This window comes from Delphinus delphis, chromosome 1, assembly GCF_949987515.2.
Source record: "Delphinus delphis chromosome 1, mDelDel1.2, whole genome shotgun sequence".
Taxonomy (NCBI): Eukaryota; Metazoa; Chordata; class Mammalia; order Artiodactyla; family Delphinidae; genus Delphinus; species Delphinus delphis.
Window position 1 is genome coordinate 74098366 of NC_082683.1, and position 18900 is coordinate 74117265.

At 42.7% G+C, this 18900-nt stretch overlaps 1 protein-coding gene across 6 annotated transcripts in view; it reads right to left on the minus strand.

The window, feature by feature from the left end:
* MCOLN2 (mucolipin TRP cation channel 2) overlaps positions 1-15871 on the minus strand; it is a 62921-nt gene extending 47050 nt beyond the window's left edge. The window contains exons 1-2 of one of the 6 annotated variants that reach the window (XM_060024627.1): positions 14408-14502; positions 13657-13860 (exon numbers count right to left, since the gene is read on the minus strand). Coding sequence is in view for 1 of the 6 variants with exons in the window: in XM_060024600.1 (XP_059880583.1) it covers positions 15741-15817 (77 nt within the window). In the remaining 5 variants the exon portion in view is untranslated. Of the gene's footprint in view, positions 1-8781; positions 9041-13656; positions 14593-15090; positions 15269-15292; positions 15389-15740 lie in introns of those variants that run through there. The other 5 variants (XM_060024600.1, XM_060024639.1, XM_060024633.1 and 2 more) reach the window with 5 other exon arrangements.
* Between the last annotated feature and the right edge of the window lie 3029 nt (positions 15872-18900).

Here is an 18900-nt window from a genome sequence, read left to right on the forward strand (position 1 = left end):
TACTAGTACTTCCATTTTATTCTTTATCTTAAAAACAAACAAACAGAAAAACGAGCTCTGCTAATAATAGACCATATAAAATAACAGTGGTCTATAGTAGCATATAATTTATAAATAATATATACACATTGGGGATATGTGCTTAACTTTTACTGTTGAATGCATAATCAGCAAAGTTTGGGGATCACAGACTTAAAGCATAGGCTGAGTCTGGAATTCCTGGAAGTCACCTCACCGTCTCGCCTGGAAGCCAGCATAGGAGAGCTTGCCAAAGAGTGGAGCTAACACAGAAGAGCAGTTAAGATTGCCTAATGACAACGTTTGAGTTCCTGGAGCTAGCTGTGCCTGAAGCCATGATTCCAAGACTTTCAAGCTGAGCCAATAAACACTCTTTGGACCTTAAGCCTGTTTAAGTTTGATTTCTGTTTCTTGAAACAGGAAGCATCTTGATGGTAAGTTTAATGAATAAACTCTATTAAGTTTAGCCGATCATTCAAGTTACTCATTTCTTAGAAAGTTTTTATAATTGGGGGTTTTCACCTAAAATATCTTAATGACATTTTTATATTGACTTAGGACATATGTCATTTAGCTTGACTAACAAATTTAAAAGAAGCTCAAAAAAAATAAAAATAGAGAGACTATATTAAGGCTCATTTTAAGACTTTTTAAGCCTTATACTCAGTTGTTAATGATTTTCTATTTTTTAGTTAATATTTAGACCTCCTATTTCCAGAATTAGTAGGCCAGGTTATTTTGCTGGAAAGAAGAAGGGAGGGAAGGAAGGAGGGAGGGAGGGAGGGAGAGGGAAAGGAAGGGAAGGACCCATACTGAGAAATGATGGTCACAACCCAGCCCTTTGAGCCTCTTGCCTGGGTGAGCCAGGGAATGTTACACTGTGAGCTTGCTTGGTTCAGGGGGCTCCAGACTGGAATTGCCCTCGTCTCCTAGCAAACACATGCAGACCTCTCCAGACGCTCATCCTAGGACTTGGGGAGCTCTGACAAATAACTTGTAAAACACGTTGACTAACAGGTACTAATACATACCAGGCCCACGAAGAAACCAAGTAGCATGAAGCAGTCAACTAATTTCAGAAACAGCAGAAACAGGGCCAAGCATATCAGAATCAGACGCAGATTAGAAAACAACCATGCTTACCATATTTAAAGACATATAGGTAAAAACACCTATAAGAAAACCTTGGGAAAAACAAAAAAAAAAATGAAAAATCAATGACCCAAAGGGGTCTCATTTCAAAAGAATAAGAAGACTTTTTAAATGTGTTTGCCCTGCAGCGGCTATAGTTACCTCCTGATTTCATCTAACCAACTTACTGAACACTTCCTGTGCTGAGCGATTTTGCTGGGTGCTCGGGCCACAAAGCTGAATAGATGCTCGGCGTCCAGTAGGAGAGACAGACTTGGGAGTGCAAATTCACAGGTTATCAAACAGCTCAGTGGCTGCTGTACCGTAAGTATACAGAGTATTATGGAAGCAGGGGTCTGCCTCTGGGGAGACAGGTTCAGAGCCAGAGGGGGAATCCCGTAACATGTCCTAATACACGGAGAGGCAGGTGCTACGGAGCACTTGATGAAGAGCATTGATCAAGGGAGGCATTTCCAAGAAGAAGGTGGCATCTTATCTGTGCCTAAGAGCCACATCCTCCAATAGGAACCTTCAGACCCCTGAGAACACGCCTGTGGAAGCTTCGCGGGCATGTTTGAGTGATACCAAGTTCAGCGTTAACCACCATTACCTCAGTGGATCTGGGTTGCTAATGTATTCATCCTGGTGATTCACAATGTCTTTTCATTTAGTAAGATAAAAAGGACATCTGAAAAGTTGTGATAGAACCCTGAGAATAAAGCATGGAAACTCCTCCCCCCAACATACCCTCGGCCTCTAGTGTGAGGAACACTGTACTGAAGAAAAGAGGAAGTTGTTTCCTGGAAAACAGTGGCGTGAAACACAGGGTAGTAGGTCAAGTGCTTGGTGAACACCTTGTGAGCCAAGCTCTGACAGAAACATTTTCCTGCCTTCCAGGAGCTCAGTCCAGTGGAAGGGAGAGATGTGAAGAGATAAAACTATAATAAAATGTGTCAAGTGATATAATTGAAGTATGCTTTGAGGGCCCTGGAACAGAGAGAAGGGAATTGGTGCAGCCCAATTGCTCCAAGAGGCTTCAAGTAATTCTTCCAGCTGCTGGTTTCCTCAACTAACATGGCCACTCCATGATCAGGAAATGATAACTGCTCTTAATATTACCCTAAGAAACTTGATTAGGAAGGTAAGTCTCGACCAAGAAAAAAAAGGCAAAGTAGCAGATAACGCACATGGGGATCACTCACTGTATTAAATTATTTACATTAATTATTTAAAAACCTCCCAAAGTTTTTCACTTAGGTGTTTAGAGAACAGCTGCAGTACTCACACCACTGTGGAGAATAAAAAGAAAAATGAAAAAGCTAGCATGAAAACCTTTCCCCTCAAGCATGCAGGAGCCAATAGCTGAAATATAGGATGGTACTAGTCACATGTGATCAACTGATGATACAACGATAAAAATACAGAAAAAATATTAATGATATTTTGGTTCAAAAATTCTGGTATCTCAAGGAAAATGCAAATGTGTAAGCTTTCTAAACTCTACATTTCTGAAGGCACTTTACTGCCCCACTCTTCTCAATTTGTGGGTTTTCCCTAGTTCCCCAGTAGATGAAGGGTATTAAACATGGGCATGCACAGGTGCACACACAACCACACATCTTATCACTATATCAAAAATACAACAGTGCCGAAAAAAAAAAAAAGTGCCAAGTGAAAAGAGGGAACACTGAAAAACAAAAGAGAGACAGGACAATATCATAAGACTAAAACATTAAAACATTCCTGCATTTGACACATACTTATCCAACACCCTCTAGGGCTGAGCACCAGGCTGGATGTTTGGTACAGGAGGCTTGAAAGCTGCAATCACAACTTGGTAAGCAAGAATTAGATCAGCAGGAGGAATATTGCAACTTCCATCAAAAACGATGAAAATCACCAACAGGTTTAGAAAAGGACAGAGAGTTGCTAAGTGGTGGGAACACAACCAAGAGAAGTGACTACACCATAAAAACAGTTAAGGAACAGAAATCCATGAAGATCTAAGTTACACTGTTCCATCAATTGCAGGGCAGTCATGCAACTGAAACTGCAGGAAATAAATAAGAGCAATCACGACTCTCATGGATTATTTTTGTTTCACGAAACCACAGGAAACATAGATTTGTATCAGCTTGATAAATGGCACAAATACCCAAATATCAAAGGAAAAGAAACACAGTATTTGTAAGAGTAAAAACAAGATCTGGAATAGAATGGAAAGTCATCCACACAGTGGGCTAAATAAAAGCTAGAGAAGCTGGACTTAGGAAGGAAGCCTGACACTGGTACTGTGGGGAGAAGTCAGGAAGGAAGCCCATCAGAGCTACCATCAGTTATTAAGAAAATCTACTCTTACATAATCAGGACTGTGTGATGTCAGCTAATTTTAAGCCTATCATATGACCAAAGGGCAACTCCAGCTTTATCAAGTCAATGACCAAAAGAGTCTATGGAAGCTTGAAGTTTTGAAAAAAGCAAAACTGAACAAATTACTGAAAATTCTTAACCTCAAGGAACTTGTGAAGGTTTTTGACCTTTGCCTCAGAAAAATGCACACATCAGTTTCAGTGATGGTACCTTGTTCCCATTAGCACGATCTACTTAGCAAATAAGCTAACCAACTCAGACTGCTACTGATTTTCAGCTTGTATGACCCTTACCCTACTCAAAAAGAGGGATGAAAGTTTGTTTTCTACTGCAGTGGCCTCCAAAGTGGGGTGCGTGCACACAAGTCGGGTATGCAAGACCATCCAATGGGATGTGAGAAGACAGGGCTAGGGCTTCTAATTCTATTAACCAAGCAAAGGTAAGTTAAGATTTACAAGCTTCAATGTATGAATTATACACCTAACATACCCTCATGTGGTCAGAAAGCCAGATGCCTGTATTTCAATTAGGTGCACAAGACAATCTGGGGGAAGAGTGCAAGTTCCCGAAGTATGGTGCCCTCATTGCTTTTCAGCAGATTCCCATCACTTAGGGTTTACATAGGCCCATTTAAGCATTTGTTAGAGTATATTATCCACTTTAGCTAACCCTCACAAAATGGACATAAAGATTCTTGCAAATCATTAGACTCCTTGTAGAACTAACATAAGCCTAAATTAACATCAAGAAAATGGGAGAGCTAACACTACCCTAATACAACCTTTGTTGGCCATGAGTTAAAAAGAGATGAAAAGCAAATCTGATCCGAAAAGAAAAAAACTCAGATTTATCAAGAAAGTACTTATAGTATTGACTAAATCTACTACTGTTGAACCTTGCCCTAAGTGTATATATTGCACCTAAGATATTAGGTAATGATACTGTGAAGTCATAATGATATTATGAAGTCACTGCATTTAGCATTTTTTTCTTAACATCCTCATCTATCTCAGCCCTTAAAATGTTCATTTTACCTGTTCTATTGTATATATGGTTTTACATACAGTATACAAATAAATGCCCATTCAGAGAGAGTAGATGTTCTTTTAACTGGTGGGGATAAGTTATCAAAAATATTTGGGACTAATTCTCTAGTGTTTCAGAACTGCAGCCACACCTGAGATGTGGTTTCTCTTTTGTTATCCCAGCTGATATTATAAACTCCTTAGCTAGAGAGAAATTGGTGTCTGTTTCCCCAGCTCCAACAAATAAATGGAAAATAATCTTGATAGGCAACCCTTCTCCTATCAGGCCTGTATAGGTATCATGTACTGATGTAGTAGCACTAGAAGTAGAATGTTTTTTCTAATCCACAACTAGCACTTCCTAGTCACAGAGGATGGGGCAGGGGAAGCAGGGTGAACCAGTTCCCACATCTGTTCTTCTTCCTGCATCCTCATCACAGTGAACAGTACCACCAGGCTGCCTTCTCGGAACCGACATCTGTGTAGCTCTGCATGACCTGGTCCCACTGTCATTTCCCCCCCAAACTTAAGTGTGTACTTCATTTTAAATGGACTATAATGAACCCCTCTTCTGATTTCTGCCCCTTAGGGGCAACCACTTTTATCTGCTTTGTTGATGTTGTTATTTAACATTTCTAAATAATACCATTTCACTATTTTTTCCTCTTTAGTATATTATCAATTTATATCCTCCTATGGAAAATAGGGATGTAGCTCTTATAGCTGCCCTCCCCAGCCAACACACACATTTCACCTCCCCACTCATTGTCCCAACAAAGTTTTAATAAAATTTTGATAATAAATAATCAGATAAATTAACATTCAGAACTTATGAAGTGAACATGCAAATACTCTTCAGAGTTGAGCTATTAGTACAACTATGATTTTATTTTTATTTATATATATATATTTTTTAAATAAATTTATTTCATTTATTTATTTTTGGCTGCATTGGGTCTTCGTTGCTGTGCACGGGCCTCTCACTACGATGGCCTCCCTTGTTGCGGAGCATGGGCTCTAGGCGCACAGGCTTCAGCAGTCGTGGCACACGGGCTCAGTAGTTGTGGCTCACGGTCTCTAGAGCACAGGCTCAGTAGTTGTGGCGCACGGGCTTAGTTGCTCTGCGGCATGTGGGATCTTCCCAGACCAGGGCTCGAACCCGTGTCTCCTGCATTGGCAGGCGGATTCTTAACCACTGTGCCATCAGGGAAGCCCCCAGTACACTACGATTTTATATTCTCTCTTACAAAAATTTTTTTCTGGAGTTAATTGCCTTTTTCTCCATTTGCTTGGTTTTCCATATACCAACCAGGACTTTATCATGAAACTCCAGCTGAATCTGCCAGCTCCTTTCAGTACAGTCAACCAAGCTGGGCATCCTGTCAACTCCCTTCTCCCAGGGACATCATTCCTGGAGCCCTCAGCCTCCTGTTCCAACTACATGGGTTGCTTTCTAATCCTTATTCAAGGCCATCAGTTTGGGAATTCCCTTCACCTCCTTCCTAAATTGGATTCTGCATTCTCCTATCAGGCCCATATAGGTATCATGTATTGATGTAGAAGCCCTAGAAGTAGAAGCATTTCCTGGATCCCATTTCCACCTCTTTCTTTACTCCCTCATTTTTGTGGAGAGTATCCTTCAATCCCTTCCTGTGAGAGGAAGTCTGGAAGGTAAATTTTGAGACCTCCCATGACAGACACTGCTAGCTGCCACCCAGTGTCTATTCATTCCTCCCTTCTTTCTGATTTTGTCTAAGGCAGGAACGTACTTTTTTTTCTTTTTTTTTTTTGCTGTACGCGGGCCTCTCACTGTTGTGGCCTCTCCCGTTGCGGAGCACTGGCTCCGGACGCGCAGGCTCAGTGGCCATGGCTCACGGGCCTAGCCGCTCCGCGGCATGTGGGATCTTCCCGGACCGGGGCACGAACCCGTGTCCCCTGCATCAGCAGGCGGACTCTCAACCACTGCGCCACCAAGGAAGCCCCAGGAACGTATTTATACCCAGGACAGAATAACTCAAAGTATTAGAGCTAGACAAGAACTCAGATCATTGTTTTCACACCTGATTGCACACCAAGTCACCGGGGGCGCCTCAAAAAAGTACTGATGCCCTGCTTCTCCCCTCAGAGATTCTGGCCTGACTGGTATGGGCACAGCCTGGGCATGGGGGTATTTAAAAAGCTCCCCAGGTGATTCTAACGTGCATCCAGTTTGAAATCCTTACCTTAGACATTACTTGTTCCTATCTCCTCATTTTACAAACGAGGCAACTAAGGTGCCCTGAGGTTGTGACTTGCCCCCAACCATAAGGATCCAATTTAGAATAAGAATTGGATCCAAGAATCCAATAAGAATCCTTGTCCAGTGTTCCTTCTGATCCCTGAATTAATATTTCTTAAAGGGCCTTGGCCTGTAAGATGGTCACGAATGAAGGAAAAAAAATGTTACATTCAAATAAACAAATGTTTCCAACATAATTTCTCTTATTTAAAACAGTGTGATACTTTGGCAGACCACAGCATCCTAGTCCGTAAATTCAGGAGACTTCTAAATGTTACTGAAAGGAAAAGGAAAAAGCAAGTAAAGCCATGATGGAATGAATCCAGCATTTAACTTCTTAGAGGAAAACATAGGCAGAACACTCTATGACATAAATCACAGCAAGGTCCTTTTTGACCCACCTCCTAGAGAAATGGAAATAAAAACAAAAGTAAACAAATGGGACCTAATGAAACTTAAAAGCTTTTGCACAGCAAAGGAAACCATAAAGAAGACAAAAAGACAACCCTCAGAATGGGAGAAAATATTTGCAAATGAAGCAACTGACAAAGGATTAATCTCCAAAATTTACAAGCAGCTCATGCAGCTTAATAACAAAAAAACAAACAACCCAATCCAAAAATGGGCAGAAGACCTAAATAGACATTTCTCCAAAGAAGATATACATAGTGCCAACAAACACATGAAAGAATGCTCAACATCACTAATCATTAGAGAAATGCAAATCAAAACGACAATGAGATATCATCTCACACCAGTCAGAATGGCCATCATCAAAAAATCTAGAAACAACAAATGCTGGAGAGGGTGTGGAGAAAAGGGAACCCTCTTACACTGTTGGTGGGAATGTAAATTGATACAGCCACTGTGGAGAACAGTATGGAGGTTCCTTAAAAAGCTACAAATAGAACTACCATATGACCCAGCAATCCCACTACTGGGCATATACCCTGAGAAAACCATAATTCAAAAAGAGTCATGTACCAAAATGTTCATTGCAGCTCTATTTACAATAGCCCAGAGATGGAAACAACCTAAGTGTCCATCATCGGATGAATGGATAAAGAAGATGTGGCACATATATACAATGGAATATTACTCAGCCATAAAAAGAGATGAAATTGAGCTATTTGTAATGAGGTGGATAGACCTAGAGTCTGTCATACAGAGTGAAGTAAGTCAGAAAGAGAGAGACAAATACCGTATGCTAACACATATATATGGAATTTAAGAAAAAAAAAAATGTCATGAAAAACCTAGGGGTGAAACAGGAATAAAGACACAGACTTACTAGAGAATGCACTTGAGGCTATGGGGAGGGGGAAGGGTAAACGGTGACAAAGCGATAAAGAGGCATGGACATATATACACTACTAAACGTAAGGTAGATAGCTAGTGGGAAGCAGCCGCATAGCACAGGGAGATCAGCTCGGTGCTTTGTGACCGCCTGGAGGGGTGGGATAGGGAGGGTGGGAGGGAGGGAGACGCAAGCGGGAAGAGATATGGGAACATATGTGTATATATAACTGATTCATTTTGTTGTGAAGCTGAAACTAACATACCATTGTAAAGCAATTATACTCCAATAAAGATGTTTTAAAAAAAAATTTAAAAAAAAATAAATAAATAAAACAGTGTGATACTTTGGCAGACCACAGCATCCTAGTCCGTAAATTCAGGAGACTTCTAAATGTTACTGAAAGGAAAAGGAAAAAGCAAGTAAAGCCATGATGGAATGAATCCAGCATTTAACTTCCTCGAGGTACTTTTGTTCTTCAGATTCTCCACAGCAAACACTGGGCTTCCGTTCTAAACCCGCTCAGAGGGAACCATCGCCGGCTGCAGATTCCAGCAGCCATTTCTCAGGTCTCGGCTTGGTGGCTTCGTAGCACTTGATCCAGCTACCCACCACGTCCCTGGAACAACCTCATCTCTCCACTTCTAGGATATCCCACTCACCTAGTTTGCTTCCTGCCTCACTGGGCTTCTCTGGCTCTCCTTTACTCGCTCCTCTTCCATCTGACTTCCAGATGCCAGAGTGCCTCAGGACTGTCCAGGGCACTTCTATCCTCTATCCTCCCTTCTAGAAGAGTTCATGGAGTCCTGTGGCTTTAAATACTATCCACAGGATGTGGACTTTCACATTTGCACCTCTGGCAAATCTCTCTCTTGAACAGACTCCCTTATCCGACCTCTTCTTTGAAACTCCACCCACATGACTAATAGGTTTCTCATACCAACCCTCCACCCTCTTCTCTGCACATCTGCTCAACGCCTGATCACACACTCTTATCTACATGTTTCAGCTGCAATCCCTCATTCTGTCAATGGTCCTCCACATTGGCTGCATAGTCGTCATCCGGGAATTTTTTAAAGGTTTCAGTGTCTGGCTTCCAACCCTAGACATTCTGATTTAATTGATGCCTAGGTATAAGCTGGGCATTGAGATTTTTTTTCCGTTGCGGAGCACAGGCTCCGGACGCGCAGGCTCAGCGGCCATGGCTCACCGGCCATGGCTCACCGGCCCAGCCGCTCCACGGCATGTGGGATCCTCCCGGACTGGGGCACGAACCCATGTCGCCTTCATCGGCAGGCAGACTCCCAACCACTGCGCCACCAGGGAAGCCCTGAGCATTGAGATTTTGATAAGTTTTCCAGGTGATTCTAATGTGCAGCAAAGTACAGGAACTTTTGCTCCAGAGTCATGCTTTGATTTCCCCTTTTCCTCAACCCTCACACCCACTCAATCAAGTCTTCCTCCAAAACACAACATGGAGTGGTCCCCTTCTCTCTACATCTGCAGCCTTCTTGGTCCCAGCAGCAGCATCAACTCTCACCAGACAACTGCAACAGTTTCCCAATTCTCCACATAGTAGCCGGAGGGGTAATTCTAAAAGTGTTAAGACAGACATCACTTCCCTACCCCGTATGGCCTCCCCCTGCTCTTAGACTAAAATCCAATCCTCTTACCATGGCCTGAAAGTTTCCTGCCCACTCCTTCCCATGCCCTCTCTTCCCCCTCCTCACTACCCCACTACACCTCCTTCCTGGCTCTGAGCATGTGCACTTGCTGTTTCATCTACCCCACTGCTACTCCCCCAGCTCTGCATGTATGGATCCTTCCCACCGTCACGTCTCAGCTCAAGTGGCACCTCTTTAGAGCAGGTTCCTTGATCACTCTATTAAAAGAGGCCTTTCCCACAGCCTCTCTCATCAATTTCCTTCATAACTGAGACTGCAATCTTTGCCGGTCTTCCCTACAAGGGAACTCCATGAAGGCCTGGTCTCACTTATGACTATATCCCCAGCATAAAGCAGACTACCTAACACATAATAGGTGTTCAGTGAATAATTTTTTGGAAAAAAGAAATGAGTCCGTGAAAAAGATGACGACCCTAACTATGTGAACTTTTCCTTAGCCGGTACCCATTGAGATCAAATTATAATAATAAAACAACAAATATAATAAAAACAACAAAACAATAGAAAATCTAAAATAATTGACATGAAAAATTATGTTAAAAATATACTGAAAAGTCTTGCTTAGCCAAGATACATTAGAGGGTTTTAGGTAATTTAGTTGCTTGGTTTGCTGATAAAAACCCTATTTTGTTTCAATTAATATTCCTGAAATCTTTCCAAAGAATGAATTATTCAATGAATTGTTATGAAAACTTGCAATCCACTGGGGAGAGAGAAAGTTAGAGTCCTCCTTGAAAACAAATGCAAAAATAAAACTTAGACACATTTAAAAAATAAAATTGATAGATGCATAGGATTTAGAATTTTTAAAAATATAATTTAACATGCCTTTCTAAGCATGAGAAAATTCAGAAGCCAATGAAAATAACTGACAGATCTTAACAAAAATTAAGACTTCAAAAAGTTAAAAGACAGACTGGGAAAAAATGTCTACAATATATTTAAGCAGGCAAAAGTTTACTATCCATTACCTGTAGAGAGTTCCAAATTATTAATAAGAGAAAGTCAACTGAATATTTATCCTGTTATATATAAAGGACCCAAACAGGCCAATGAACGTTTAACAACAAATTTACTAACAGTCAGAATGGTGAAAATCTACCTATCTTAAATTTTATTTATCAATAACGCAAAAAAAAAAAAAAAACACCTCTATTGAAGGGAAATGTAAATTTTTGAAGGGCACTTGGCAGTAGAAGAGAATGAGATCAGAAGAGTATCTGTGATCTAGGAATCAAACGTCTATAGATTTATCTTACAAGTGTTTAAATAACCAGTCAAAAGGATGGTTACAACAATGTTCATTGCAAACCTATTTGTAACTCTGTGTTGACTCAAACATGTCTATGATACATTGTTAAATTTTTTCAAAGTTACAAAATAAACACCTTGAGATCTCATTTTTCCAAAAATGTGGACATTGATTTCTATATGTAGATATTTTAAAAGTCTAGAAGTACATAATCCAGAAAAAAAATTTTTGGTAATCTCTGTGAAGTAGTATCATAGGTAATCTTAATTTTCTTCTTCAAGTTTTCCATATTTTCTTGATTTTGGATGATTAACATGAATTCTTGAGTTATCATTATGAGTCAAAATAAGCTATTTCACAGAGTCTAATAATACATATCAGGTAATCAAATATTTCCTTGTCCTTAGTTTGTGTGTGGTGGATGGGAAGTGGAGAGTCAGGGGAAGTAAATTCAGAGACTAAAATTCGGTGTTTCTACAGCAATGATCATGTAGGGTGAACGTCCCAGGGCAATCTGGCGGATGGAAGATTTTAGCCCAATCCCAAACTCCCACATGGGTTTTTTCTTTGTTTTTTCTTTTCACTCCAGTTCCTACAATGAACTGATTTTCTCATGGTTTGCTAATCTCATGAGAGAGAGAAAAATGTTCAGATAGCTCAGGCTCTGGGTAGTTGGGCCCCAGTTAAAGGAAGTTAAAGAGAAGAAAAAAAGAGGTCAAAGAAAGAAACCTTAGTTACCTTCTCAGCACAGCTCTCAGAACATAAATGACATGGTCATTCTAACTCTGAGAAATACCCAGAAAAAAGACTGTAGGGGCTGTTCATTTTCCTGTGGAGCCACCCTTAAAAGATGAGCATGCTACAACTTTCAGGAATTTCCCTAAAGACAACTGTGCCACCAAGTTCCTATAAAATCATCTCTCATCAGCACTTTGCTGCCTCAGGCCAGCAGGAAAGCAGAACTAGGACTTGACCTCTTCAAAGTGCTCGTTCTGAACAAGCCATACCTCCTATGAAAACATATCCTGAAGCATCAGCTCCCTGAATCAGAGAGGAAAGTAAAGCAAAACTCCATTTCTAAGCAATATAGGATTCCAAATGCAGTTAAATCTGGAGAAGATGACTGGAATTACGGCATGCCTTACATTTTGCTTTCTCTAACACTTTCAGTAAGTGCTCAATTTCAATAAGTGCTCAATTTTTCAATAATACTGACGACTCTCCCTAAGGAAAAGTAAAATTAAAAGAAGGTATAAAGCCTGTGGACCAAGGGCCAAATGTAGCCAGTAGACTGCTTTTGTAAACAAGGTTTATTGGAACATTAAAAAAGTTATAAAATGATAACTAAAGTTATAATTAATCATTTTTCCTCAAACCATTGGATGAGTTTAACTTATCTTTGGACAAGCCCACCTCATTGCCAGTTGGGGAACCCCTAGATGCACACTATCTCTAGCAATTCCCTCTAGTTGCTATAGGTGACAGGATTTTTTTAAAGCTCACCCCTTAAATTGTGGGTCTTCTGGAATTGTACCAAGGACAATTTTCCAGAATCTTTAGCCTCACTAGTCACCAATTCTTGCCTGACAGGATTTTTTAAGCTGAAACCACTAGATGTATTCAAGGGAAGATAACAAAATACAACCTTCAAAGGAGAAAAAAGGAAGCGGTCCCCCCAACTGAGGGGAAAGAAATATCTATGGGCAACATACCCCAAAAGCTCTCTCCTCACACCAGGGAAGAGAAAATGGGGTCCAAGCTCAAAACAGAGTAGAAAGCTCAGCTAGGGTTAGGCTGAGGAAAGTGGGAAGGAAAAACCCCAGAAGATTGCCAAAGCAAACAAATATGTAAACAGACCAAAACATGGCTTTACGCATTTGATACTGAAAAGAATATTGCAGTTTGATAAAGAAAATGAGGTCTGGAAATAAGATTACTTTTCTCTATGAAGCCCAGAACACATGATGTAAGAGCTCACTGAAGGGTGATCTCATTCTTGGGAACTGACAGGTGGGGCTTGGACTCCAGGCCTCAGCTAGAGAGAACAGCTCAGCCTCAGAGAAGACTCCACATTTAATTTTCATAGCCAAAAAGGCTTTCTTTGGCCACAATTTTGGCCACTTTAAAAACTGTAGCCACAGGAAGACACCTGTTTTTTCATTAAGTTTCAAAAATTGTCTTAGTCTGGGTTTCACTTCACTGAGACCTAGCCAAAGTGATTAGCTGCCATATACAATCATCCCTGACTTTCAGTTCTGTATTCGCTGCCATTCTGTATAAAATTTGTCTCCCTACTCTTCCTACTTGCTTCATTAAGACATGTTATATGCACTAGTTTATTGTTAAAAACAATACATTTTATATGCTCCTCCTTGGGAGAAAAGAACATGGCCCCCTCAAACACTTCATCAGGATTTACCCGTTTTTATGTGCAGGAGACTACATACAATTGGCACTATTACGATGGCCTGTGCATGGAAATGGTCAGGAGACGTGTGGGAAATGTGCCTGTTTTTAAAGGATCCAAGCCACAGAACCTGCTTTACAGAAGGTTTGCTAAAGAAGAAGGGAGAGTTCACAGTAATGGGAGTTTAACTCACCTTAGAGTATTTAGAGGAAGATGAGCTAAAATCTTGAGAATGTTGACTCAACAGGAAGAAGCTACCAGATTCCCCCAAACTTGTGCTGTGTGGTTAGTGCATCACAGAGATGGTGAGCGGGTCCTGAAGTGTGAAGTCCACATCCCACGTCTGGGACACAGAGATGGTGAGCGGGTCCTGAAGTGTGAAGTCCACATCCCACATCTGGGAGAACCATATAGTTGATTCCCTCAACATTACGTATCAGAATTTGCATCCTAACATCCATAGGCAACCTCTCCTACCTCTTTCTTATGGACTTATTCCCTTCGCAGTGTGTGACGAAACAAAATCCTGTCTCCCACCGGTACTGTACAACCAGACATATGTATATTTAAAATTAGAATCCGTTCAAAACCTACTTATGTGCACACCCAAGTGTGTTTCCTCTACTCTAAGAATGGTAGCTTCTGAAGATACTCACTGGACATGATAAAACCATTTAAGTCCTGAGGAAATGTGCTAAGAAAAAACCTAAATTCAAGTTAAAAAAAAAAAAAGTTTACACACACCATACCTACCATAAGCACAAGCCTGTTTATCAGTCCAAGCAAAAGATAGTAAATAAACCCAGGGTCAATTTGCTCCCTACCTTTTAGGACAGTGATTTTAGGGCTACGGTAGATGGAAACAGTGTATAACTTCTACCCCTCTGCTCTATTAAAAATAAACACTTAGCATTAAGAGAGATGCTTTATAAATTACACGATACCCAGTCATTTTGAGGTGACATTCACAGGTATCCAGTTGTCCAAAAAAGCTGCACCAAAGTTTTGTCTTCTAATTCAAAATTGGTCTGTCAAAAGTCTAAAAAACATATACCACAAAAAACATATAAGTATTCGTTAAATACTTATCTGGACAGTGATCAGAGATCAAATAAATCCTCCTCTTGAATTCTGGCTTTCCTTGCTAGCGTTAAGTTCATTTGTATTTAATATCGAGAGAGCTATGCAGGAAAGTCTCCACGCTATTTTAAGAAAGTTTAACCACCCACCACTGTATTTGTTTTGCGAGCTTTAAGAGGGGAGCGAAGGCCTGTTTGTACGCGCTACCCGCCCCCGGCTCAGCTGCACGGCTGGGTGGTTGGAGCTTTGACCAAGAAGTTGGGGCCCACGGGCAGCGCCACCGGGCTGAACTGTACGCCTTTTCATAAAGGCAGAGGAATTGGGGTTAAACACGCTATCACCCTCCCACCTGAGGAAAAGGCCTCTTTGTTCCGGAAGGCAAAGCCCAGCCTGATTTAACTAACTCCAAGCAGTTACTATAAGCAAGGCAGCAAGAAAGCTCTAGTCTAGAACAGGAAAGCCATCCACTTGATGAGGGTTTCTCCAGAGTCCAATACCCAGAAAGACACAGCTCAGGCGCCTCATCTGACAGTTAACCTGAAATCACCTGGTCTTTCCTCTGCTTCCTGGCCTGGGGGAAAGGACGGGGCTGCCGGGCCAGGCCTGCGCCTTCAAAACTTTCCACGGCTCTCGGGATTCGGAGCAGGAGAAACCGTTCACTGCACGCGTTTCAGCCTTGCCGGGAACGCCTCCCCTGAAGTCGGATCCCTCCTACACGGGCCCCCCTCCTCTTAGCGCCTCTCTCTTACCCTTCCTACCAGCCGCCCGGGGCGCGCAGACCCCGGCCCTCTGGCAGGCGCGGCGAGTCGCGGGGGCGGCTGGCCCCCCTCGGGCGGCGGCGGCGGCGGGCTGCCGGGCGGGTCGTTGCGCGCCGGCGAGGAAGGGGCTCGTGGCCGGGCGTTCCCGCCCCGCCCCGAGTCCCCACCTCCCCGCAGTCGCCTCCCGCCCGGGCTGAGGAGCCTGAGGAGAACGTCTCAACTTGGTGCCCTGGGGCAGTTTTTCCTCGAGTCAGCGAGCTGGCCTCTGTGAGCCCCGGGAGGCAGGTGGAAGGCGGCGGGCGGTGGGAGATAGAGCAGAGATGCGCGCGTCAGGAGACCCGTGGAGGAAAGCAGCCCGGGAAGGGGGTGGCGGTGGGCGCCAGAGGAACGGCCGTGGGATGGAGGGGGGCCCCACGGCGATCGCCCCTGGGGTACTGACCTGCACTGAGGCCCCCGGGACGGACCTGAGGCTCTGCTCCACACCTGCAGGTCCAGCGCCTCCACGCCACGAGCCATGGTGCTGCCCGGAGCGACGGGGGAAGGAGGCCTCCTGGGTGGCGGCCGGGCTGTAGGGCCGGGTAGAAGCGCCTTCAAAAGGGGCCCACGCGGTGGAACACTGGGCTGCCGGTGCGCCCTCCACACCGCCCCCGGGCGGCCGGGCTGTGCACTGCCTGCCCTGCAGGGCTCCTGACTCTACATTCTTTCCTTGATTTCGGCACTCTTTTCTTGTTTCCTACATCCATTCCTTTGCCCATTTTAAAAGTCATTTGTATTTTGATGCGTTCAAAACACAGGCCATATTCACTGAATGCCAAGCCTAGGGCTGAGTACTGTGGGCACCGAGATAAGAAAGACCAGATCCTTTCCCTCCAGGACTTCACGTTAAATGAAAAGTTCATTCATTTTGACGTGTTTTTATTCTGAAGTGCACGATCACAAAACTCTGTGACAAGGGTCATGCTTCGGAGATGTTAAAACTGCTACGGGCGCACAAGGGAAAGAGAAACGAATCGCTGTCAGCTCGCGCGGGGAAGCTGGCCTCCTGAGCGGGGAGTGAGTGTCCACGTGGCCGGGGCGGGCACAGAGGGACGGCGCAGACCTGCAAGACCCGAGCCTTGGGACTCGGTAAGCCCACGTGCTGGTCTGCAGCCACTGCTGCTCTTCCCTCCCGGAACTTCAAAGGAAGACGCCTGTCGGAAACGGGACATGAATCTTAGAGATGAGGGTCGCGGTCACTTACCCAAATGCCACTTTCAGCTGTGGGTGATGTTGACTTGGAAGGTCCGACGAGCCAATAGCCTCTTTTCCAGGGAGGCCTATTCCTATTGGTGGCAGCAGCAGCAGCAAAGTCCGCGAGTTCCAGGCTGTTTCAATCAGCAAATGTTTAAAAGGTCTCTGGGTTTAACAAGGCAAAGAATATTCTGCCAGGTAATTATTTTAATATGCATCTCCAGGTAGGAGCAGTTGGAAATACGTAAGGTATATAAAAGCATACATAACTGACACCCCTGTCCACTGAAAGACAAACACACGACTCAAAAGTTGTGAGTTAAGTTTTATTCAAGGACCTTACTGAGGACTATTAGCCCTACAAACAGTCCATCAGATAGCTCCGAGTAGCTGATGAGAGGAGGTAAGGGAGGAGCCAGGATATGCCTGAATTTTTTTGCTGTGGGAAAAAACAAAACAAAACAAAAACACGTCCTGGAACATCCAAAGATTACTGCTAATCACAAAGAACAGACATCTCAAGTTAATGATTTTAGTGCTTTTCTATGTATGAAAAGAATCTGGGGTCACTGAAATTTTCCCTTAGATATGCATCTTAACTATCTAGGTGTATACAAAGCCCAGAATGCTCCCTAGTTTTCTCCATCCTGAATTCCCCTCAGGGGCCACTGCCCATGGGCGACTGTAGTGGCTAATGGCTTGATCCTTGTAAAACTGAAATGGCAGGCAACATTTTTTTCTTTTCTTTTTTTAAGATTTTTTTTTTAATTAATTTATTTATTTTGGCTGTGCTGGGTCTTCGTTGCCACATGCAGGATCTTTTTAGTTGCGGCATGTGGACTTCTTAGTTGCATGCATGCGGGATCTAGTTCCCTGACCAACAATCAAACCCTGGCCCCCTGCATTGGAAGCGCGGAGCCTTACCCACTGGACCACCTGGGAAGTCCCAACATATTTTTTCTTTATGCCCCCTTTTGAAAGTCACTTCCAGTAGGCTATTAGGCAAATGCCTTATTTTAGAGTCCGTTTCATCAGAGATGCCCGCTGGGTACAGACAGGCTTGGAATTTCCCGTTTGTGTAGTCACAGTCCCTGCAGGTGGGTGCCACGGTGGCATGACTCCTTTTTAGAAGAAAAGGAGAGGAAATGTTACAGCACTGTTCTTGTGGGAAGGATGTGGACTCTGGTGTAAAGAGGCAAACTGTGACTTCATTGGAGAGTGTTGGAGGAAGTATAAGAAATATTATATTTATACATATAGCATATATAGATACTATATATATTATATATAGTATCTATATATACAATTTTTATGCTAAAGAATTTTTAAGCCTTTTTAATTCAAAGAAAAGCCACTATAAAGGGACAACCCTTAACTTCAAAATACTAGGACTCCACTAGGGACCACAGTCCCTTTAGAAGGGGATTGTAAACTGGGATAACATCTTTTTGTATCAGCAAACTTCTTGTTATAAGTGTTTTTTAAAGGCGGGGCAATTCTACTGAATAACTTACCAGTGGGTAGTTAAAAGGAAAATCCATTGTCAGCGTTGCATTTATTAAGAACATCTACCATGTACAAGGGCCCTGTGCTTCAAAGGGGCCAGAAGAAACCCTGAGCCCCACTAGGTACCAAGGTTGATTTATACGTTATCTCACTGAATGCTCAGCATTCTGTGTACTGTCATCTCCCTATCAAAATGAGGACATGGGTTCAGAGAGGTTTAAGTTACTTCCCTGAGGTCACCCATAGAATATGTAGTAGGTCCTAGATTTGTATTCAATCTTTCAGTCTCCTAAACCTTTATTCTCACCACACCACTACACTGCTAAGACATGACTAACCACTGCTACACTTCAGTAGCTCTCCTAATTTGGACCAGTTTCTGTAAACAGTTTCACGTCTGTAATAACCTACAACTAGTTTCGCAAAGTAGAGAAGAGATACATGTACATAAATAACTGTAATTGGTGATGCATATATTATTGATAGACATAAAAGTATCATTTAAAAAATAAACCGTAGGTAAGTTCTTGTAAAACACTATAGAGGGAGAAATAGTTGTAAAAGGCAGCTCCAAGTATCTCAGATTTGAATGTGCACATGAAATGCCAGGGGATGGTATTGAAACGGACTCTGATTCAGTGGGTCTGGAATGGGACTTGAGGTCTTGCATTTCTAACTAGAAGATGTTGCCGGTACTGCTGGTCCACTCACCACTCTTTAAATAGCAAGGCTCTAGGAAAGATTTCACCTGCATGTTTGAGGGAACTGGGGATGGGGAAGAGGGGGGGAGTATGAAACTTAAGGATAGTTGAAGTCAGATCTTTGAAATTTGTGAATATCACACATGCTAAGATGTGAATTAT